The sequence below is a fragment of the Pinus tabuliformis genome, chromosome 8 (genome assembly GCF_031772625.1).
Source record: "Pinus tabuliformis cultivar Carrire ecotype Pingquan chromosome 8, CPIR1, whole genome shotgun sequence".
Lineage (NCBI taxonomy): Eukaryota > Viridiplantae > Streptophyta > Pinopsida > Pinales > Pinaceae > Pinus > Pinus tabuliformis.
Genome location: NC_142294.1, coordinates 1,704,218,186 through 1,704,242,347, shown reverse-complemented (window position 1 = coordinate 1,704,242,347; position 24,162 = coordinate 1,704,218,186). Strand labels below are relative to the sequence as shown.

Here is a 24,162-nt window from a genome sequence, read left to right as displayed (position 1 = left end):
AGGTGGAAAACTTTTGCAGTGGATTTCTCTCTATGAACATCCTCCTAACAGCCTCCACATGTTCCTCAACATCCCCAAGAGTTTGCTCTAACCATCTCGGCCTCTTCCTGACATAACTTGAAGGTGCCTCATGTTGCTTCTCTTGATATGAGGTCTGATTACTCGTTGCTGGTGTTTCTATTCAACCCTTGGAGTTTCTTGCTCCTGATCATTTGCCACTGATATGTATCATGTGACTTTCTCAAGGCTCTATGCTCCTCAAATCTCACATCCTTACTCACCATAGTCTTCCCTTGTGGTATAATGTACACCTTGTATGCATTGGAAATCTCACTACACCCAACAAAAATGTCCTGTCGTGAGGACTCCAACTTTGCCCTCTTCTTTGACGGTACATGGATATACATTGGACACCTTAGGATACAAAAATGTGCCACCTCAGGTTTCACTCCCGTCAACTCTTTTTTTATGCTCGCTTCCTTACAAACATCCTTGAACTCATTGGAGGTGTACTCACCCCCATTATCTGATCTAAGGACCTTGACCTTCCTCCTAGTCTGGTTTTCGATGAAACCTTTAAACTTTTGAAACTTGCTAAGACCTCATCCTTGGTCTTCATGAAGTAGATCTAGGTCCCCCTGGAACAATCTTCAATAAAGGTAACATAATAGTTGTACCACTCAAGTAACCCACTGACATAAGACTACACATGTCAGAATGTACTAGATCCAACAACCCGTTGGACCTAGAATCATTGCTTGGGAAAGCAGTCTTGGCATACTTGCCCAAAGCACAACCTTTGCAAACACCTTGTTGCGTCATGCTAAACTCAAGAAGATTAGTGACAGTCTCTCGTAATATAGGCAAATCCCTATGATGCAATTGTGCTATCCTCTTCTGCCAAAGTTCACACTAGTTGTCACTGCCATGAACAGAGGCCCTCATAGACTGACCCTTCAACATATACATATTACTATCTCTCCTCCCAATGACTCATCCTGTAGTCGAACTAGAAGATTAAGCCTGACAATCACTTGCCCATTTTGGAAAATAACTTCATATCCCTTGTCCTCCATGGTTGGGACTACAAAAAGGTTCTTATGTAGCCCTGGAACATATAAAACATCTGTAATCTCCATGGGTTCACTTGAATTTAGTTGAAATTGTATAGTTTCAACTCCCTCCGCTGCACACTGTTGAAATTTCGAAGTCTAACATGTTAAGAAATTATTCCTGCATTATCTGGTTTATTTTACCTACTTGTTTATTCCTTAACAAGTTATTTATCCATATAAATACTAAAAATAAACACAAATGCCGTTTCAACTCATCTACAGATCATCAACCCAGATCACTTGTTTGAATTTTCTTAGCAAACCCCGCTCTAGAAAATCGAATTGACTGATCAATCTTGGTGTATCTCCAACTGACCCTCAAGCCTCCTCTTATACTTTTTCTGTTGAGTCTTCAACGATCGAGATTAAATCTCTAATCAACGGCTAAGATTAGATTTGGCTTGATCCATGTCATTTAGAACATTCTCACCCAGTTTTATATTAATACCCATTAATATTTTAATTTTCCTAAGTTTAGACTTAGGAACTCCATTAAAAATATTAATTATTTTAATATCTCTCTAACCGGGTGGAATTTCCCCAAACCATTTCTGGGTCTTGGAGATCTCATGTGCTTTAGCCTCTCCACCAATTTTCATGGCTAGAGCACATCCGATGCTACCCCAAATCAACACTCCCTCTTAGCGAGTAATGTTCTCTAGTAATGCTTCACCACTGAACATCACTCTAATCATCCGGCACCGGTACCTGTGCTAATGCTTGGCCTGCTGCCCAACATCCTTTGCACTGCTGCCTCCTGTACTGCTGCCCATGGCTCTGCCTGTTAAAATTGGCAACTAGGGCCAAATTCCATGTGGGCCATCTTATTTATGGCAGATGATATTTTTATTGGATCCCTCTCATTGAGAGGTGTAGGATTGATCTAAAGATTATCTGATTCTGATAAGTATTTATGAAGTTATGAATTTATTTTGATTATGGAATTATTATCAAGCCGACCAGCAACTTGAGTAGGCTCAAAGCCCAATAGACGTGTCTATTCATCATCCACGTTTTAGTATAAATTGGTGAGGATTTGAAGTCATTTCTCACATGTATTCTTGAGGTGATCTCCTCTCCATGTCTTGGGTTTTTGGAGTAGGAGAGAACAAAAGAATACGCTGGCCTAGAAGGAGCCCTAGCTGCAAGATGATGCCCTAGCCGCAGGATGATCTACACAGCAAACAGAGACACCTATATGCTGTCTAAGGATATTCATACGCTGTCCAAAGTTGCAGTCTAGGAGGGTTCTTTATGCAGCTATAGGAGGCTCTTATACGCAGTAAAGGGGAGGCCTTGCCACTGTCCTCCGCAGTCCTAAGTACCCTAACTGCAGGCCTGACCTGCTGCTCTTGAAGAGCCCTCATCTGCAGTCCAACAAGGAGTAATCTGGCCGCAGTCAAGCCATGCCCTAGCCGCAGTCAAGGGAGCTCCTATACACAGTCAACGTGGTTAAGGAGAGGCCTAATCTACGCTGTCTAGGAAGCTTCTATAACGCAACTAGGAAAGGTTTTATCGCAGTCAAAGGAAGCCCTAAAAGACCCTAACCGTAGGTCTAGAAGAGACCTTAACCGCAACATCAAGAGACCTAATTGGCAGCCACCATTCGCAGTCTTATTTGCTGTCATGAAACCGCATAAGAAGAGGCCCTAATCAGCAGCATATAAAGACCTAAGACGTAGAAAGAAGAGTGGACTTATGCCTCAACAAAAGGAAGTATCTCAGGGTTAAAGTCACATACCTGTAGCTGACAGCATGAACTGTGTTGGGCATGTTCAAGATCTCAGTTTGCTGGACAGAAGTATCCACTGTAAAGAGGAGCCTAAATCTGGTTGCTTTATGAATGATGCACAAGCAACATGTTAATGAATGGTGCACAGGCAACATGTTAATGAATGGTGCACAGGCAGCATGATTATGAATGATGCACAGACAACATGATAATGAATGGTGCACAGGCAACATGATAATGAATGATGCACATTAGCAAGGGCAGCATGATGATCATGGACTTAAAGGGCAGCATGATGATGAATAAGATCATGGACATGGGCAACATGATGATAATCATGATTAGTGCAGCATGCAGTGGTGCAGCAAGTGGACCAGATGCAACACGATGATAGGTGAAGGAGTCACTATTGGAGAATCAGTTGAAGCAACATGTCTTCAACTGATCTCATATAGATATAGAAAGTCAAACTGTTGACTTCTGTTGAAAATGTACAATCTCTCTCTCTCTTTTTCTGTTGAACTTTGAAGAACATAAAGGAAGAATTGATCAAGGGTTTCCCCACATTGGGGTTTGTCCCTGGCTGGCGCCACATCTTGTGTCCTCGTCTTGGCTTGTCTTCTGTGATTTATATCTATGTTCTATCTGCAGTTTACTTTAATGCTAATGTGATTGCTAACTGTGAAAATTTAAATAAATTGCTCTAGCATAGAACATACCTAAAATTAACACTGCCACTGCCACTGCTACATCTGTATTGCAACTCCCTCTGCATCCGTGCTGCTGATGGTCCTTCCTCCCAACACTGCATCTGCACTGTAGTTCTCTCTCAAGACGCTGCATCATGCTGCCCATAGCACTACCACTACTAATTGCTACACTATAACTCAGTTACTGAGAAGTAACTGATCTACCTAACTATCGACATCCTTGTCAGGCTAGAAGCCCCCTGATGCTGAAGCTACCTTTGCTGCTATCATGTGCTCCCTCTGCTGCCTCTGAGCTGCTGCAACATCTTTGTGCCTCTCGCACTGTTGCAACCACCTCTATGCCTCTCGCACTGCTGCAACCACCTCTGTGCCTTTCGCACTGCTACAACCTTCATTGCGTTGCCAGAGACCACTGCACTCTAGCACTGCCTTGTCGTTCCATCGCATCTTGCTTCTACCGACATCCATCATCCTACTATTGTCTCTCGGGGCTCCCGTAGCCGGATATAATCCAAGAGTTTGGGTACCTCAAGGATCCTGCCCCTCATCTTCTATAGTCCTCCTGACTACAGCTCGATGTCACCCCACCTCTTCTCTAGAGGTGCATGAGCACTCGTGGCACAATTGTCATCCATCTCGACTTCTTTCTCCGCCTTAGTTGGAGCTGCTTTGGAGTTAGAAGCCTCTCCCTTAATCTTCTTCTTGGGACACTGGGTTGCATAATGACCTAGTTCCCCACAATGGAAGCACTTTATCTTGGAGATGTCCTTCTTTCTCTTCCCTGGCTGTCCCGCAGATGCCAAAGCTGCACCCTCCTCCTCTTTCTCGATTCGACCTCCTTTGCTGCTATTTCCCGCCTTGGTCAGCTGTATGACCTCTTCTTGGTGAAGAGCTGCCCACATCTCTTCCCATCCTGGAAGAGTTGCTCTGCCCAAAATTCTTTGGAAAAATGTCTCCCAATCCTCAGAGACTGCATTCAGGGCGGTCCTCACCATGAACTCCTGATCCGTCGTGGCCCCTATGGAAGTAAGTTGGTCGAATCTCCTGCAATTTGCTGAGGTATAGATTTATCTGCTCCCCCTACTGCATTTGATACGAACGCAACTGATTCTCCAGTAGCATCTTCCTTTGCATGGAAGTGCCATGATACAATGTCGTCAAGGTATCCCACATCTCCTTTGCCGTGTTCTTCTCGGCAATATGCTGTACTACATGATCCTTGACCCCATCAAGGTTTATGCACTTTGCCTTGGCCATTGCATCTTCATACCTTTCATTATTAGCTGGGTCGACTGGGATAGCCACGGTTGTCAAGGTGAAGCCCTTGATGCGACATCTATCCAGAACAGATAGGATCCTCGCCTTCCAGATGACAAAGTTGGAGGCCTTGTCCAACCTGTCCTGGACCCTCTATCCGTTCATTGCCATCCCATTCTTCTTCTCGACTCCCTCTGAGTCTCGACTTCCCTCTTGGAAGTTCTCTCCTAGACTCCCTCGGAGCCTTGATTTCCCTCCTGGAAATCCTCCTGCTAACTGTCGAACTACTCCTCTCCGATCCTCTATGCACCTTCAACAAGGATCTGGATTTCTTGGCTAGAAATCCCTCAAGGAAGCGGCTCCCTCTACCTTGGTTTTATCCCGTTAGGTATTGTTTTGCTTAGACAACAACAACACCCCACCAGCGTCCCAATCCACAAACTGCCCACTACTCCCTAGGCCCCAACAGTTGAAGAAACTAAGCCTCTTAGCTCTACGCAATCCCAGCAAGGATGAATCGCTCCTTTGGCCAACTGCGTCAAGCCTACCTGACTGAGTAGGATGACATGGCTCTTCGTGAGCCTCTTCTGCCTCTCTCTGCCTCTATCTGGCTCGAAATGATGATGCAGGCCATCTGCGTCACTCCTTCATTGCCGCCTTCTACTTAGGAACAATTCTGTCTCTCGGGACAACTGTTTTTGCTGCAAATTTTTCTGATTTAGCTGGTGCCTTCAGGTCTCCTGTGATTTGCAACGCTCTGATACCATGTTGAAATTTCTAAGTCTACCATGTTAGAAATTATTCTTGCATTATCTGGTTTATTTCACCTACTTGTTTATTCCTTAACAAGTTATTTAACCATATAAATACTGAAAATAAACACAAATGCAGTCTCAACTCATCTACAGATCATCAACTGAAATAACAGACAAACACACAAGGGACATCGTTATTTTTGGACAATTGTCCCCGGAAAAACCCAACTTGGGAAAACTGGTGCAACAGTTCTGAGGGTTTTATTATTAAGCAACTTTCTTGAGTACAACTAGGGTGCCAAACTGGCTCACCCAACAAAGATATCTATCTAGCAGTAATACCTCTCTTCGGAAGCAGATATTTAGCAAGTCTGCTCCACGAAAATCCTTCCAACGCTTCTTTGAGGCTCTACGTCAGCCCTCCTGGCCTCTGCATAGCTCTGGAACCCCCTGCGTCAGCCCTCTGATGCTCTGCTTTTGCGTCATTCACGCAGGCCCTGCTAGCCTTTGTGCAATCTCTTTGGCCCTCTGCGTGGTTCCTGTTGGCTCTGCGTAGCCTCCTCAATCACTACATTGGCCCTCCGACACTATCTCTGCCTCTCCACTATGCACTCACTGCCCCTCGGTGCAACTCAGATCACTTGTTCGAATTTTCTCAGCAAACCGTGCTCCAGAAAATCGAACTGACAGATCAATCTTGGTGTATCTCCAACTGACCCTCAAGCCTCCTCTTATACTTTTTCTGTTGAGTCTTCAACGACTGAGATTAAATCTCTAATCAATGACTAAGATTAGATTTGGTTTGATCCATGTCATTTAGAACATTCTCACCCAATTTTATATTAATACCCATTAATATTTTAATTTTCCTAAGTTTAGAGTTAGGAACTCCATTAATTATATTAATTATTTTAATATCTCTCTAACCGGGTGGAATTTCCCCAAACCATTTCTGGGTCTTGGAGATCTCATGTGCTTTAGCCTCTCCACCAATTTTCATGGCTAGAGCACATCCGATGCTACCTCAAATCAACGCACACTTGGCATTGTTGCTAAGATCTATAGTAATATCTAGGTCATCCTCTCTTAGGCTGACAAATAACTCTTATAATCCCGTCATATGAAGAGATGCTCCACTGTCCACTAACCAACCACCTTTGCCAATGATGCCAGAAAGACATGTCACTAGCGAGAACTATTTCTTGACACTGTTAACAAATTCGCTCACATGTGAGTCTGCTGGTGTAGCAACTTGTGATTTACCCTTGCCCTTCTTATTTGGATATTAGTGTGCATAGTGGCCAAAATTTTGACATACAAAGCATTTTACTTTGATCATGTCCTTCTTTTCTCCAACTCCTAAGGCACTCCTTCCTTCTAGGTTCTAAATTGCTTTCCATTTGCCCTTCATTGTGTGATTGGCAAGGGTAAGGTTTTCATCATCAGTGTTAAGGTAACTCCCATGAAGAGACTCCTCTCGAATCTCTTTCTGTATGAAGTCATTCCATAACCTCTCCTAGTTAGGTAGGTGCTTACGTGCTATGGTCCCTTTGAAAAAGGTTGTCCAATGCTTGGAAAACCCATTGAGGGTTGTCCTCACCAACTCTAGATCTGGCACTACCTCCCCAATTGTAGCCAACTCATCTTGGACTCTTGTTTGATCCTCGTGAGATATGTGGCAACTATATCTAACTTGGACATCTTGGTGTTTCTGAGCTTCTCCTTCAACACCATTTTTCTATTGGCATTGTCACTCTAATATAACTTAGTCAGAGCCTCCCACATTTCCCTGACAGTGTTCTTCCTAGAAAGATGAGGGATCACATGATCCTTCTCCACATCCAGGATGATTCTTTTGGCATTCACTTCCTTTTGATTATGGATGGCTAGTTGTGCATAATTAGTAGGAGTAATGAGAGTTTGTTCAACAAATTCCTAGATCTCATTCTCCATAAACACTAATGCAATTCTCTCCTTCTATGGACCAAAGTTGGATGCACCCTCCAACTGGTCTTCAAACCTTAGTTCAATTGCAACCACCCTCTTCTAAATCAAATACTCAAAACCCCGTAAACTAACTATTGGATTCTTTTGTGTTGATTTAAACCCTTGTGGCAACTTGCTTTTCCTACTCAGAGTTTATTACTCGATACCATGTTAATTTTTTAATGCTTGATCGATTTAATTTTCCTAGCAGTTTATTTATAGCCATAAAATATTTAACCCAATAAAATCTTTGTTAATTTTAGATAACAATGGCATGTTCTATGCTTAGCACAATTTACTTCAATGTTCCTTTAGCGGCCCAATAACAATTTCCAATTATTTCTAGTAGCAATCACATTAACCATTAATCACATTGACAGTAAATGCAGATAGAACATAAAACAAAATTGTAGAAGACAAGCCAAGATAAGAGAACATCGGATTTTTGGCGGATGCCAGGAAAAAACCCCAATGTGGGGAAAACCCTTTCATCAATTCTTCTTATTTTATTCAATAGTTCAGCAAAGAGAGAGAGATAGAGAGAGAGAGTATAAAAGTCAAATTGACTAGCCCAATGCAAAGTTAAATGAGTTGTGTCAAATTCTGCAGTCAAACTTCAACCCTAACTAGAAAGTCAACCTTAGTCAAAACAATAGTAGAACACCTTCTTTGAAGCTCGATCAAAGGCAGTCAAATTCAGCCTCCAACAATGGTCAAAGTCAATGCAAAACAGTCACAAAAGTCTTGGTCAACTCTGTGGTCAAACATGCATACGGTCAATGCAAGTCAAATGTTATGTAAAAAATTAGTTAGATTAGGTTATTATTTAATATTTAGTTAAATTAGATGAAAGGGCACGATCATAAGATCATGCCCTTTCCCCAAAGGGTGTCCATGGCGGTATATAAGCCAGGCACCCGCAATTGTAATAGCATCATCTGTCAATTAATCAATTATACATATTTTTATATATACATTTTTCTGCGTATCAAAAGTTTTTTGCTTCATCTGGTATCAGAGCAGGTCGATTCTTCGGCTGTACATCCGCTGACTCTGTTGTCCGCTGTATAGACCGTATTGCTCCGCTGCCCCTGTCCGCTGGCCATCCGCACATATTCATCACTGTTCCGCTGTCTGCCATTTCGCTGCATTGTATCGTGCCACAGCACGTCCATCTCTGCCCACCGTAGCTTCCACAACCCACGCTGTTCAAGCATCATAGTCTGCAGTCTTCCGCACCTGTACGCAGTCTACAGCACACCCTGCCCCTGTTCTGCCATCCGCTATCCGTACCCACGCTGAAAATTGCCCAGGTTCTGCGGTAATATCCGCTGGAGGCATTGGTCGTAACGCTTGGGGTGAACGTAACATATATCATATATATCATATATAGCATATATCATATCATATATCATATATAACATATATTATATATCATACGTTTAAATATTACATATATAATTAAACGTTTATTTATATATAATATATATAACATATATATATATATATATATATATATATATATATATATTATATATTATATATAACATATATAATTTAATTAATTAAATTTATTTTAATTAATTAAAAGTTTTATATATATAAAAAGTTAATTTAATTAATTTAATTTATTTTAATTAATTAAAATTTATATGTATAAAATTTATTTTAATTAATTTATAAAAAGAAAGAAAGGAAGGAAAAATATTTTAGCTGGCAAATAAATACACGCTGCCGCAAACCCGCTCAATGTCGACAATGACAATGGTGGATTTTCAAAAAAAATTGTTGGACGCAGAGCATAAGATAAATAACAACCACAACGAGGTCAATAAAAGATTAAATGAATTCGAGAGCAAGCTTGGGGAGCAAGCAGACAAAATCAAAAATCTTCAAGATACGACAAATTGAATAGAGATAAAGATGGAAAGTCAACATGTCCAAACAGAAGTAAACCTCAGAGATGCCTTAACAATGCTGAGACTTCTGTGTAAAAGGTCAAATTGTACACCCGAAGAGCTATTAAAAGAAAGTGAAGAGAATCAAGAACACCTCTCATCAGATTCAACAAAGTCAACAGATTCTCATGAAAAGGCTGAATCCCCAAGAAAATTAGCGACACCCCACCAAGAAGCAAGTAACACGGCCTTTACAAACAAGCAACTCTAGGATAACTTTACCAATCAACACCCTTTTTTCGCTCAACCAGTAGCAACATACCAGCGAAGGGCAAAAGTCGAGATGCCTAAATTCGATGGAAACGAAAAAAACAATGTTGCGTGGATAAATAAAGCAGAAGAATACTTTGAGATATATGACATCAATGACGATGATGAAAAGCTCAGGCATGCATCCATGAAAATGGAAGGAGAAGCATATAACTGGTATATGTGGTGGAAAAAAACAACACATGTCATTAGCTGGAGAAAATTTAAAGATGCATTCTTTAAAAGATTCCAAGGTGTAAGAGAAGAAGAGTTCTTTTCAAAACTCATCAAGTTACGACAAAAAGGAAGTGTGGACGAATACACTCAAGAATGGGAGACCTTAGTAACACGAGTACCTGGGTTATCAGAATCTCGTCTAATTCAGTCATACATCTCGGGACTCAAAGCCCATTTACAAGCAGAACTTGAGATGCATGACATTACATCTATAGAAGTAGCAAGACGAAAAGCAAAAACAGCCGAAAGGAAATCCGAACCAATATTTTGGTCAAAGGTGGAAAAAACTTATGCAAGACGAAGGATACCCCAGTATGTGGACTCAAATAATACAAGATATGTTCCACCACATCGTCGTGAAGATGAAAAGTCTAATGTGGAAATACAAAGGATAAAAGAGGGAAAATGTAAACGCTGTGGTGAGAAATGGGACCCCAAACATAGATGTGCTAAAGGAAAAGAACCAAAGAACCTATATAAGTGTGAAGCAACCAATGATTCAAACAGTGAAGATTATGACATAGAAGACACAGAAGACGCCCCAGAATTCTCACCAGAATTAGATGACGGAAGTATTCCGCAAGTGTCATTATCAGCTATGACAGGTATATCACAACCTCAGACTTTAAGGTTAAAAGGACACATAAAGAAGAACAACGTAGTGGTTCTCATCGACTCTGGAAGCACACACAATTTTTTAGATGCAACCGTGGCAAAGAGACTCAATATCATTTCATTTCCCTTACCAAACATGAAAGTGATGGTAGCTAATGGTAAGAAGATTGAAAAGGTAGGGAAATGCCATAAGGTCAATTTGCAGATTCAAGACTTTAATCTAGAGTCTCCATTCTTCACAGTACCATTAGGAGGAGTAGATGTAGTCTTAGGTATCCAATGGCTACGAACTTTAGGTACTTATGCTGCCAACCATCAAGTACAATTTATAAAATTCAAATGGGGAGGTCAGAAGTACAAACTACATGGATTCCAAGCACCAGAAAATCAAGTTGTATCATCATCTCAGATGATGAAGCTGAGTCGAAGAAGAGCACCTGCTTATGCAATACAATGTCACCAATTAGAAATGTTATCTGCAAATATGACCAGAGAAGAGTCACCAGAGATACAAGATCTGATTCGGAAGCATGAAAAAGTATTTCAAGACCTACCTATGAAGATGCCACCTAATAGGGAAATTGAGCATACAATAGAAGTCAAGGCAAGATCAGACCCCGTCAACATCAAGCCATACCGATATTCACATCACCAAAAAACGGAAATTGAGAGATTAATCCAAGACCTTTTAAAGTGTGGGACCTTGATCATCTTGGAATATATAATCAAGTGGAAGGACTTACCGAAGAAGACGCTTCTTGGGAGAATGAAGCATTTTGTCAACAACATCCGTCGTTGCGTATGCTTTGAGGACAAAGCATTCTTTTGAGAGGAAGGCAATGTTATGTAAAAAATTAGTTAGATTAGGTTATTATTTAATATTTAGTTAAATTAGATGAAAGGGCACGATCATAAGATCATGCCCTTTCCCCAAAGGGTGTCCATGGTGGTATATAAGCCAGGCACCCTTTGGGGAAAGGGCATGATCTTATGATCGTGCCCTTTCATCTAATTTAACTAAATATTAAATAATAACCTAATCTAACTAATTTTTTTGCTTCATCAAACAACCCAGAAAATCTTCATTTCTGTGCCAGTTAATGTGGCATAAGGAAATTGAAATTCTGCCCTCAAAACCACAGTCAAAACTGGTCAAAACAACCTCAGTCAACGCTGGTCAAACTATCTAAAATTCTGCAATTTGGGTTTTGTGATTTAGCTCAGAAATTACGTCTTCCTAGCCGCACGTGTGAGAGAGAGAGAGAGAAGTTGCCCCAGCTATACGAACCAATCTGATAAAGAAAGAGAGAAGAATGTGTGAGCGATGGATGTTCCAATGAGGTGTGAGGTCTCTTTTATTTATACACATCATTGTGGGTGAAAAGACACATCCATTGGGCTTCTTGAGCCTACATAATGATGAAGCCGACTTGATCAATTTGCACATGTGTGGGCATAAATTCAAAATCATACTTTTGCTTGTTCGAATGAGATGATCTTTATATCAGTCTTGGACCTCTCGAAAAGAGGAATCCAATGCAATAATCATCTCCATCAAATGAGCTGTCCCAAGGTGGAATTTGGCCCTAGTTTCCAATTTTAACACTCCCTCTCAACTAGGGAGAACTCCACATGCCAATCCATCTGTCGTCATCATGCCATCCTGCCGTCATGTACCATCTCTGTCATCTCTGCTGAACCATGAAGTAATAATGAAGAAGAATTGATCGAAAGTGAGTCACAAGATCTTACCACTCTCCATTGACAAAGGTCAGTCCTTAGTTGATCCCAGATCAAGTTGTTGAACACAATGCATCCTAGACATAGGGAGTACAACAATACGCTATGTGTCCATCGGTAGTGCTATGGTCCCTATGCACGTTTCCCAACTCATTGGCTAGATGAGAGGTACTTCCCATGAGTTTCGGTCTACATGGGTAGGATGTATGCTGGGGCATCAACAAGAGAAGGTGAACCACTCATCCTACTCATATGCCATAGGAGAAGGTGAACCACTCATCCTATGCATATGTCAATCGTAGGGGAAGGTGAACCACTCACCCTACACACACGACATTGCACAAAGCCATGGGTCTAAACTTGTCTGGAGTTTGAGAATTGTCTTGTTTAGGGATTAGGGAGATGAAGGAGGTATTGAGCACCTTCAAACAACCATCATGGGATATCATAGGGGAAGGTGAACTACTCACCCTGTTTATAGCGCACCACTAGGGGAAGGTGAACCACTCACCTTGTACATAGCACACCACTAGGGGAAGGTGAACCATTCACCCTATGGTTGCTCATAGCTCCAAGAAGTACCACAAGCCCCCAGGAGCTCCCAAAGCTCAGTGTTCAACTCAAGCGGGACCCTCATGGGAGGGTCTTTCCACGACTCCAAGTCTATCTCGGAATGCTAAGAATTTGACCTTCCCCAAAGGATTTGTGAGGATATCTGCGACCTGCTCATCAGTCCTGATGTGTTGGAGCCTTATTGCTCCCCACTGTACCATATCCCGGATAAAGTGGTACTTGATATCAATGTGCTTGGAGCGGTCGTGGAACACAAGATTCTTTGAAAGGCGAATCCCACTTTGGTTGTCGCAGTAGATCACTGTGTTATCCAACATGTGTTCAAATAGATCACCAAAGAGCTTCCTCAACAACATAGCTTCACAATAGGCCATACTCTCTACAATATATTCGACCTCAGCGATGCTTAGTGCAATCGATTTCTGCTGCCTGCTTATCCAAGAAATTGAAGCAGATCCCAATGAGAAGCAACATCCAGACGTGCTCTTACGATCTACCACATTGCCAGCCTAGTCAACATCTGTATATCCATGCAACCTCAAACTTCTGACAGTGAATCTCAGTGCATAATAGATTGTGCCTCGGAGATATCTCAAGAGATTCTTAGCAACAATCCAATGTATGTGATGAGTCTTGACCATAAATTGACTCAACGTGTTCACAACGAAGCATATGTTGGGACAAGAGTTTATCAAGAACATCAGGGCTCCGATAAGTTGTCTATATTCGGAAAGTTTCTCCAATTCGGGCCCAACAACACTTCAACATAGCTTCTTGAAGTTGAGTTCTATTGGAGTAGGCATGGTCTTGCAATCCACCAACCTACATCTCTCGAGTAGCTTCACAATGTATTTTCCTTGAGAAAGGAAAATTTCACCTGGCTTTTGCCAAACCTCCAAGCCTAGGAAGTAGTGCATCAAACCTAGGTCCTTCATCTCGAATTTGGAAGCCAACTCCCTCTTGCATTGATAAATGAGAGGGTCTGCACCTGTCAGAAAAAGATCATCCACATAAAGGACCAGAATGAGAGGCTTGTCCTTTTCAACCTTGAAGTATAGGTTTGGGTCAACTTCACTCTTTGTAAAACCTAGCTTCATAAGATAGCTATCAATCCTCATACTAAGCCCTAGGGGCTTACTTCAACTCATAGAGGGATTTCTTCAATCTACATACATGTGTCTTTCGATCTTGAACTTCGAACCCCTCAGGTTGCTCTACATAGACTTCCTCCTTAAGCGAGCCATGCAAGAAGGCAATTTTGACATCCATTTGGTGTAGGCTCCATCCTTGAGAGGTTGCAAGAGGTATAATCGAATGTATAGTGGTATATTGGGTAACCGGTGCAAATATCTCGTCATAGTCCACTCCTTTTTGAGAGAAGCCTCGAGCAACGAACCTGGCCTTGAACTTTTGAACACTCCCATCAACTCCATGTTTGATTTTGTAAAGCCATTTTGAAGTGACAACTGACTTGTCCTTTGGTCTAGGAACCACATCCCAGACATCATTTTTCATGATGGATTCGTACTCATTCATCACATTCTTCCATACTTGATGTTTCACGGCTTCTTCGAACGAATAAGGCTCAAATTGAACAATGGTACTCATGGCAGCAAGGTATCCTTGATACCTAGTGGGCTTCTTACTTTCACGAAATGTCCCTCTTGGAGCAATATGTTTTTCAGCATCTTCGAGAGTGTCTTTGGGCCACAAAGGTCTTTTCCTTAAAGTAGAGGGCTCAATAGGAGGTGGATCAATGGGATCCATTAGGGCTTCAACATTGGGCATCAGATCATCTGTCGGAGATTCATCCTTCTTTTTTGCATCATCATCATTTCCCTTCCTAGGGATAGGAAGATCTTTGACTTTCCCAAGGGCAGAATCTTCATCGAAGGTGACATCATGACTTATTTCCACTTCTCTTTGACCAGGCACAGAGATTCTATATGTCTTTGGGTTTTCACTGTAGCCCACAAAGTTTCCATTCTTCTTGCAAGCTCCCAACTTGTTTCCCTTCTCTTTAGGCACATGAAAATATACAGGACAACCAAATATTCTAAATTGAGAAACATCAAGTTTCTTACCATGAAAACTTCTTCGGGTTTCTTGAAGTCCAATGCTTGATGCAGGCACCTATTTTGAACATATACAATAGTGTTGGTAGCTTCTCCCCATAAGAACTTCGATAGGCCTTGGTCATGAAGCATAGCATGGGTAGCTTCTATGATTGTTCGATTCTTCCTTTTGGCAACTCCATTTTGCTCAGGAGTATATGCAGTAGTGGTCTCCCTCTTAATGCCAGCTTCTCTACAATAGTCATTGAATTCATTTGACTCATATTCGGTTCCATTATCAGTCCTCAATATTTTGATCTTCTTCCCTGTTTGATTTTCGACCAAGGCTTTGAAAGAGCGGAACCATTTGAACACTTCATCCTTCTTCTTCAAGAAATAGATCCATGTTTTGCGAGAGAAGTCATCCACAAAAATTGCATAGTACAAGTATCCTCCCAAAGATGTTACAGGAAACATACTTGATAGATCAGAATGGACCAATTGAAGAATATCAGTAGTTTGACTTTCACTTGAAGGGAATGGTCCTCTTGTATGTTTTCCAGCTGCACAACCCTGACAAACACCTTCATGATTCATGTTGAAATCGGGCATACCTGTGACCATCTTCCTTACCCCAGGTAAGGCTTTGTAATGAAGGTGGGCAAATCTCTGGTGCCACAATTTAGATTGAAGAGAAGTGTCGCAAGACATGGCTCCCAAAGGACTTCCTCCAACTTGATAAAGACCATCAACCCTAAATCCAAGTGTAAATGCATCTTTGGGGTTTCTTTGCCAAAGACGTACCTTTCCATCAACAAATGCTACCTTGAAGCCTTTATCTTCCATCGCAGAAATAGATACCAGGTTTTTCTTCAAATTGGGCACATACAATACTTCTTGTAGATGGATGGTTTGACGTTGATTCAAGTGAAGAGTGATGGTGCCTATGCCTCTCAATGGATAGGTGGCATTATCTCCAAGTATGATTTGCAAGTTAGTCTTCTTTTCAACCAAATTTGAAAGGGCCTCTTTGTACCCAGTGAAGTGCCTTGAGGCACCACTATCAATCAACCAATGATCCAATGTATCTGGAGGAGAGGCAGTGGTGAGGGCAGAAATAAGATAAACTTCTTTTTGCTTATCTACAACATCAGTTTCCTCATACTTGGGGTTTCTCGACCTTTTGGGAGGACGACCATTTCCATATCGAGCAGCGGGAGGATTCCTCTTTCCTCTGTTGTTGAACTTGTTCCTTTGATTTCCATTGCCTTTGTAGTTGTTGTGGTCGTTGTTATCATCAGCATAGTGGCCAAATCTGTTACAATTGTAGCACCTTCCTTTTCTTCCTTCTTTGAATTGCGACTTAAATCCTTTCTTGGACAAGCATTGTTCTTCCTTTTAGCATGAGCGGAGAAAGTGGTGGGATCATTTCCATTTGAGGGCTTATCTCTCTCCATCATCCTTATTTCTTCTTGAGTGCATCTAGCCAATAATTCATCAAAACCTGAAATCCTATCATTGTTGAGGATGGTGGTGTTGAACACATCCCAAGTTGTTGTAAGACTTCCAAGTGCAATAAGAGTGAGCTCCCTTCTCCAATAGATAGGAGATCATTCTTGATTTCGGTAATCCTCATGAAGTAGGATTGAATGGAGTCTCCTCTATCCATCTTGATGTCTTTCAACTTGTTCTTGTGAAAGAGGACTTGATTTGCATTGTTTACTTTGAACATACCAACCAGCTTATCATAAATCTCCTTAGATGTTTCCAAATCAGAAATATAGGCAACCAAAGGCTTGTGAATGGAATCTACAATAATTTTCTTAGCTTTGCCATGTTAACTTTAGATAACAATGGTATGTTCTATGCCTAGCACAATTTACTTCAATGTTCCTCTAGCAGTGCAATAACAATTTCCAATTATTTTCATTAGCAATCACATTAGCCATTAATCACATTGACAATGAATGCAGATAGAATATAAAACAAAATCGCAGCAGACAAGCCAAGACAAGAGAACACTGGATTTGGCGGATGCCAGGGAAAAACCCCAATGTGGGGAAAACCCTTTGATCAATTTTTCTTATTATTATTCAATAGTTAAGCAGAGAGAGAGAGAGTACAAAAGTCAAATTGACTAGTCCAATACAAAGTTAAATCAGCCATATCAAATTCTGCAGTCAACTGCAGTCAAACTTCAGCCCTAACCAGAAAGTTAACTTTAGTCAAAACAACAGTGGAACACCTCCTTTGAAGCTCAGTCAAAGGCAGTCAAATTTGGCCTCCAGCAGTGGTCAAAGTCAACCCAAACAGTCACAAAAGTCTTGGTCAAACTCGGTCAACTTGTGGTCAACTCTCCAGTCAAACAGGCCTGAGGCCAACAAAAGTCAAACAGCCCAGAAAATATCGATTTTTGTGCCAGTCAATGCAGCCTAAGTAAATCGAAATTCTGTCCTCAAAACTGCAGTCAAAACTTGTCAAAACAGCCTCGGTCAACATTGGTCAAACTGTTTGAAGTTCTGCAATTTTGGTTCTGTGATTTAGCCCAGAAATTCTGTCTTCCTAGCCGCACGTGTGAGAGAGAGAGAGAAGCTGCCCAAGCTGTACGAACCAATCTGATGAAGAAAGAGAGAAGAATGTATGAGTGATGGATGTCCAAATGAGGTGTGAGGTCTCTTCTATTTATACACATCATTGTGGGTGAAGAGACACATCCATTGGGCTTCTTGAGCCTACATAATGATGAGGCCGCCCTGATCAATTTGCACGTGTGGGGATAGATTCAAAATCACACTTCTGCTTGTCTGAATGAGATGATCTTTATATCAATTTTGGACCTCTAGGAAAGAGGAATCGAATGCAATAATCATCTCCATCAAATGAGCTGTCCCAAGGTGGAATTTGGCCCTAGTTGCCAATGTTAACAATCTTTTTTCTCAAAACTGCTGAAAATAATACATTAGTATTTTAACTCTACAATTTTGCAGCAGAAATATTTTCCCAACAAATTCTCCTTCACTTTTCTATTACTCTGGAAAACTAGGGCCCTCCTTTACCAAGCAAAATAAACCTTAGAGTATACATAGAAAATACAACAATTTAAAACCTGGATATTACACCACCTGGAAATTTTGGCCTGCTGGAATTTTGTTCTTGGCCACCTGTATGGTCCCCTGTGCACTAGAGAAATCAGCCTCTCTCTCTTAGGTTGTATGACCCCCTGCGCAAACTTCCATTGCAACTCAGCCTCCTCACTTTTCAAGATCTCGGCCCGACTTCGTCTTGCTGAAATCTCTTTGCTGCACTCTCTTCTTCTTCTCTTCAGCTTTGAGTATCTCACTCACACTTGAGAAAATTGCTCTCCCAAAGATTCAATGTGTCTTCATGCTCTCCCTTGGGCTTCTTTTATAATTTCATCTTGAGCGAAATGCCTAACACCCAATCTCCAAAGTAATAGATGACTAAGATTAATTCCTAACGCACTTAGATCAACGGTAGAAATTTGATCTAATTCACTTAAGTAATTAAATTATTTAACCTTAGAAACTTAGCGCAATATTCAACATTAATCAGTTAAATTAATTAATCTGCTTTTCCTAAGTTAGACTTCCCTCATGAACAAACACCTAAAGACGATTTTAAACATCTTTTGCATGCTTGACACCTAGCCTATGCAGAAGCACCTGTCTGAGCTATAAACATCAACATGAATGATACCCAACAGTGTCCTAAACCTGGAGATCGTGGCCAACACACCAAGAGATAATAAAATAGTAGCAGGGGCATAACAACACGGATAACTGCATAAAATGGCCTTAATCACCCATCACATTTTCTTGAATTGTTGAAGTAGCCTCTGTGAATCTATAGCGGTGATTAAAAAGTAAAACTGGAAGTAGAAATGGATGGTTTGGTTGGAGAGACATTTAAAGGTGCTCCAAACTGGGCCTCAAACTGGTTCCACACTGAACTGGTCTAGGACAAGCCATGTGGGGTCTAGGACAGGTTGCCTATAAAATCCATTTAAATTTTTTTTTTGATTCATATCGAAAAGCAGAAGTAGGGGATTGAGAGTGAAGGAAAAATTCAATGTCTTCCATTTAGCTAGCTGTGGAAGTTGAGTGTTGCCATTTCCATTAGCATATTTATTGTGGAGTGGGGATTGATTCACTGATACCATGATTGAGCCGAGAGGCTCATTCTACAACCCAGTATGAGGGGATGTGTAAGTCTGTCTGTCCGTCCGTTAAGTTGACACGAGCCCCTTAAAAAAATACTCTCTAAATAGAAAAATAATGTTTGCTATAATAAAAAAAAATGAATATGTTGTAAAGTAATTAGAAAAATAATGTCAGCTATAATAAAAAAAATGAATATGCTGTAAAGTAATTAGAAATAAAAAAAATGTGCGAGTAAGATGTTTAAACCTTAACATATAAATAAACTATTTGAAGATCTATGTTAACTAATTTATGTCGATATCAACTTTAATATATTTATATATAGAGAAAAAACTGTTAAAATAAAATATTTATTGCTGTATATAAAAAAATATTCAATGTGGGTTATCAATAAAATATTTTAATACGAATTAACGTTGACATATACTTAAAAATATGTTAATAAAAAAACCATTTCAATTTTCCGCGATAAAATGTCTCCATGCACATGTTATGTAAAAATATTTTAATGTCAGTTATGTATATATTATATTCTATTTTAAAAACTTATGTATATATCGTGAAAAAAATAAGTTTTTATGGTTAAAACGTCTATTTGGTCCTATATATACTCTATATAGCATTCAAAAATACAATTTAAACAATGAAAAATTACACATTGTATTTTGCATTCTAAAGAAATTTGCACGTGAACAAATTTGATCCCTCTTGGCTCATGTTAGATCCGTACTTAAGATGAATCTATGCTGGTAACTAGTGGAAATTGCATGAAATGGGCTTTAGAATTTAGGGGAAAAAAATGAAGCCTCTGCCTTCAACCCTGAAGGAGGCAGCAGTCCCTGGAAGTTGAAAACCTGTGGACTATCATCTTGAATCAAGAACGCTTGAATCAAGAACAGTCAGGGGGAGGATAAATCATAATTTTTTTTTCGTTATAACCTTTAGACTCAGAACAGTCAGGGGGAGGATAAATCATAATTTTTTTTTCGTTATAACCTTTAGACTCAGATCAATGAAGAGTCAAGAAGATAATTCAAAAATGTTGTTAACTAACATAAAATTCTTGTACTTAGAGTTATGGAGTACATCTTGGGAGATAAAATTCACTTAAGCAAAGAGTCCAATTTGAGCAATAGCCTCTATGGTTTGGGATCTTGGATTTACATTGATGTACATGAATATATATATTTCGATTAAAATTTTCATATTTTATGTAGATTTTCATAAACTGGTTCATAAAATGGTCCAATTCCCATCTGAATCTGGTCAGATCCTTGGCCTGTTCTGAGTCTGATACAAGGCAGTTGGTCCCTCAGCCAGTTCTGAGTTCAATTCTGACTTTTAAAACATTGATCCACAGTACTCATTGGAGGGCTCATCTCATATGCCACGCATGAGGGAACAACATTCCTTTACTCCTTAAGAGCTTCACCCTCGATGCCTTAGATGATCCCAAGTGGTTAAAACTTTCTCATATGTTTTCTATCGTTTCTGTTTTTGAAGATTTGTTATTTTTTTTAATTGATACTATCTTTCGACATTTCAAAGACTCCTCAACTAGTGAAAGGGCTTTATTTCTGCATCGAAAGACTTTTAGAATTTTTCTTGCCATCATAAAAGTGGCCACTTTAGCAGTTTCAATCAGAAAAATTTAAATGTCAAATGTATTGGTTGCCAAATATTAGTGAACAGTCATCAGAAGACTTCTGTGATAAAAGTGTACACTAGCTAGAATGCGTAGGAACCGCTGGTGCCAATTCCGGGAAATATCAAAATAAAATCCTAGCTGTTAATGGAAAAATGCCACTCAGCAATTATTTGCCATGGAGCTCAGCTTACATGCATGTTTTTGTTAAATGTTAAAGTGTGTTGAATGCACAAGTTTGTTACCACTATACTGACTGTTTTTCATAAGCCTGGAGAAGTTCTAGTTTTCTTGAAAGGATCTTCTTCAGATATTTTGGAAAAATATTATATCATGGTTTTGTTTCTTAATCTGTGGCAGAATTGATCTTCTTTGCATGTTTCATGCAGAGTGTAAGAGGCGACACTCATATCTTGCCCATTTCTGTGACGTAATTCACTCACAAGGAATTATGATGCAAGTATAACTCATTAAATTTAATTTGGCATCCTTTCTCACAGTTGTTTTCTTTATCAGGAAGATAGCAGAATTAAAAGCATATGAATGCCAGACTGCAGCTGTAGAGGTTATATATATGCTAATTGTTCAGAAGTTTGTGGAGCTCAATGTACCAATGGTGCCCAGACTAGTGTCATGTATGGAAAATGGAAAGGTAGATACCTGGCTGCCAAAAGATGAAGAACTAGAATCTATTCATACCCCAGAGATGCTTGACATGATCAGAGAGCATATATCCCGGATTCTAGGCCGAAGAGGCAAATTGAATATTGTTGATAATCACACAATAACTGAGATTGATAGACTAACCCTTGGACGAGTTTATGCTGCTACCATAATGTATGGCTATTTTTTGAGAAGAGCAGAACAGAGATATCAGCTGGAAATGAATTTAGAGGCAATATATTCTTATTTGTCTGATGCAGATGATGTAAAGAAATATCTTTTGCACTTGGGAGAAAGTAATTTCTTTACCAGGACTGAGCGTCTCCCTGGTAAGGATGTAGATGCTGTTCCTGTGGCAGACCCATTTACATCCTCCTTGGTGGAAACTAGAACTAGACCTAAGCAGTTAAGAGACTACATAATGTCTTTTGATGCAGAGAGTTTACAAAGATGTGCAATGATGAGAACAAACGAAAGTGTAAACATGGTTGAGAAACATGCTGAAGCTCTCTTTGGAAGGTCAGTTGTACATGTTGCAGCAGATGGAACGATAAATTTTGCAAATGATGATGTACTCAGGTTAACATATTCCAGTTTGAGGAGGCTACTGTTGGAGGCTGTTGCGTTTGGTTCTTTCCTTTGGGACGTGGAAGGCTACGTTGATTCCATATACACACTCTCTGATAACTGAGTCTGCCAGGCATCTGCTATAAGAAATGGAAATGTTGAAAAAATGTATAATACTCCTATGGGCGTGTTTTTCTTCTGTTGTCAAGGATTCCCTTGTCTAATTTTTCTTTGTAACATATCTGTACAGTATATAGAATGATGATGCAATTTCAGAAGTCATTTGCAAAGTTTGAAGTGGGATCCTTTATTCGTTGTGTTTATGTCAAGTGTAAATTTGAGCAAATCTAAGTTAAAAATATTACAAACATAACCCAAAAATCCCTCTGGTTTTTCTCATTTTGAGGGGAGGAGCTGGAGTGTTTGGTGGCTGGTGGGCCAGTACCATTCCATATGCCAAAGAAGAGAGATCTCACTTCACGGGGCTAACCACTTGTTGCTGAACTTATAGAATTCTGGGGGTGAGGTGTGTAGGTGGTTATGGAACAATACCATTCCATATGCCAAAACAAGATCTTACAAAATTCTCTCACTGCATACAAGTTGCCAAGCTTGTGCAATTCTGGTTGGTGGGTTCTTTTGGGGTTTGGTGGACCAGTACCATTTGATATGCCAAAATGGGGAGATCTCACAGGATCAGCTGCAGGTTGCTGAGCTTGTATAATTCAATCAGATAATCAAACATGGGGAATTTTATAGGATTAGCAATTAGGTTTCCAAGCTTATAGAATATGTTAAGACTTGAGAGACCTCCTTATAGATTGAATAACGAGGTTTAGCTAATCTACCTACACTGATATATAAGAAACTCAGGAAGCTGAAATGGGCCACAGAGATAAGTGCTTATGTGGTCTTCAATGGAGGCAACGTTTTTGTGACTTATCATATGCAGTGAACTGGTCAATAGGACATACGGACCTGAATAGGTTGGGAACTTGAAAACTGGAGGCTTCAAGGTTCGCTGTAAGGTGATTAATTGCCCAATACTACATATGGACCTGAATGCCCAGGAAATTCAAGCCTTAACTAGACTCTTACTCCTTTGAAACGACATAAAAGGATCAAAAGCTTGTCCCAAGTGAATAAAAACGTCAAGCAATTGGAAACCTTAGGAAAATGGTGGAAGCACCAGCAAAACACTGCTTTCTGGGCCAGTTTTTGTCCCCTAGAGTGCTTAGATGATCGCTGCCATAAGCCGCCAAGGGCATGAAAATAATCATCACTAGTAGGCTCTTTGGAGTTATTGGTCTAGTCTCAGAAATTCTGAAAAGGGAAGTCTATAGACACCTTGGTCGTATGTGCCAAAATGCTCACAAGTTCTACCAGGAGGAGCCTGGAGAAGCAAAATACAAAATTCTGGGAGCATGAGAACGGAAGTCTTGCACATGTTGTATTCTGGCGTTTCAAATTCACAACCTTGCCATGGACAAACACGTTTCTCTTCCTCTTAAAGACAAGCACCACCCACTCTGGGTCTGAGGGAGGCTGGGAGGGGTCTCAAGATGGCAGATAAGTGCCTCTGTATGTACGTGAATTTTTACATTTCTTTGGGGTCTCATGTATGAATTTATGGCTGATGTATTATTTTTGAAGCATTTTTCATGTAGATTTCATATTTATACAAGTGATTCAGCAAGTCATCTTAATGCACAATGGGAGGTCTTATCAGCAACAATGTGAAATTATCTTTTCAATTCAATATGGAGGTCTTATTAGCAATAATGTAGAATCTTTTATCAAGTGTGTTGTGGTCAAGAGGTAAATTAGGTTCATTTTTTCCATGGTCAAGTGGTAAATTAAGTGTAGTTTTTACTCTAGACGGGTTGAAGTTTTTACACCTCTATAAATTAAGTAGTCAATTTGTTGTTTGGGGTTACTTGTCTCACAAATAAGGGTGTTTTATACATCAATTTGGCATCTATGAGGGCTGCGACCTTAAATTTGATTATTATTATACAGAAATTAGATTCAATAATCTTGAGAAGATGTTTCCATGCCAATAAGGATAATTTTCAGTGCTATTTTGTCTTATTGATCTGTAATCTGCTGTGTGTATTTCACTAGA

The 24,162-nt window shown here is 40.1% G+C and overlaps 1 protein-coding gene across 7 annotated transcripts in view; it reads left to right on the top strand.

The window, feature by feature from the left end:
* LOC149242812 (UV-B-induced protein At3g17800, chloroplastic-like) overlaps positions 1–22,347 on the top strand; it is a 271,800-nt gene extending 249,453 nt beyond the window's left edge. For all 7 annotated transcript variants that reach the window (XM_089374367.1, XM_089374365.1, XM_089374364.1 and 4 more), the window contains one exon: positions 21,324–22,347. In XM_089374367.1, the coding sequence (XP_089230493.1) occupies positions 21,324–22,161 (838 nt within the window). In that variant the 3' untranslated portion in view covers positions 22,162–22,347. The remainder of the gene's footprint in view (positions 1–21,323) is intronic.
* The last annotated feature ends 1,815 nt before the right edge of the window (positions 22,348–24,162 follow it).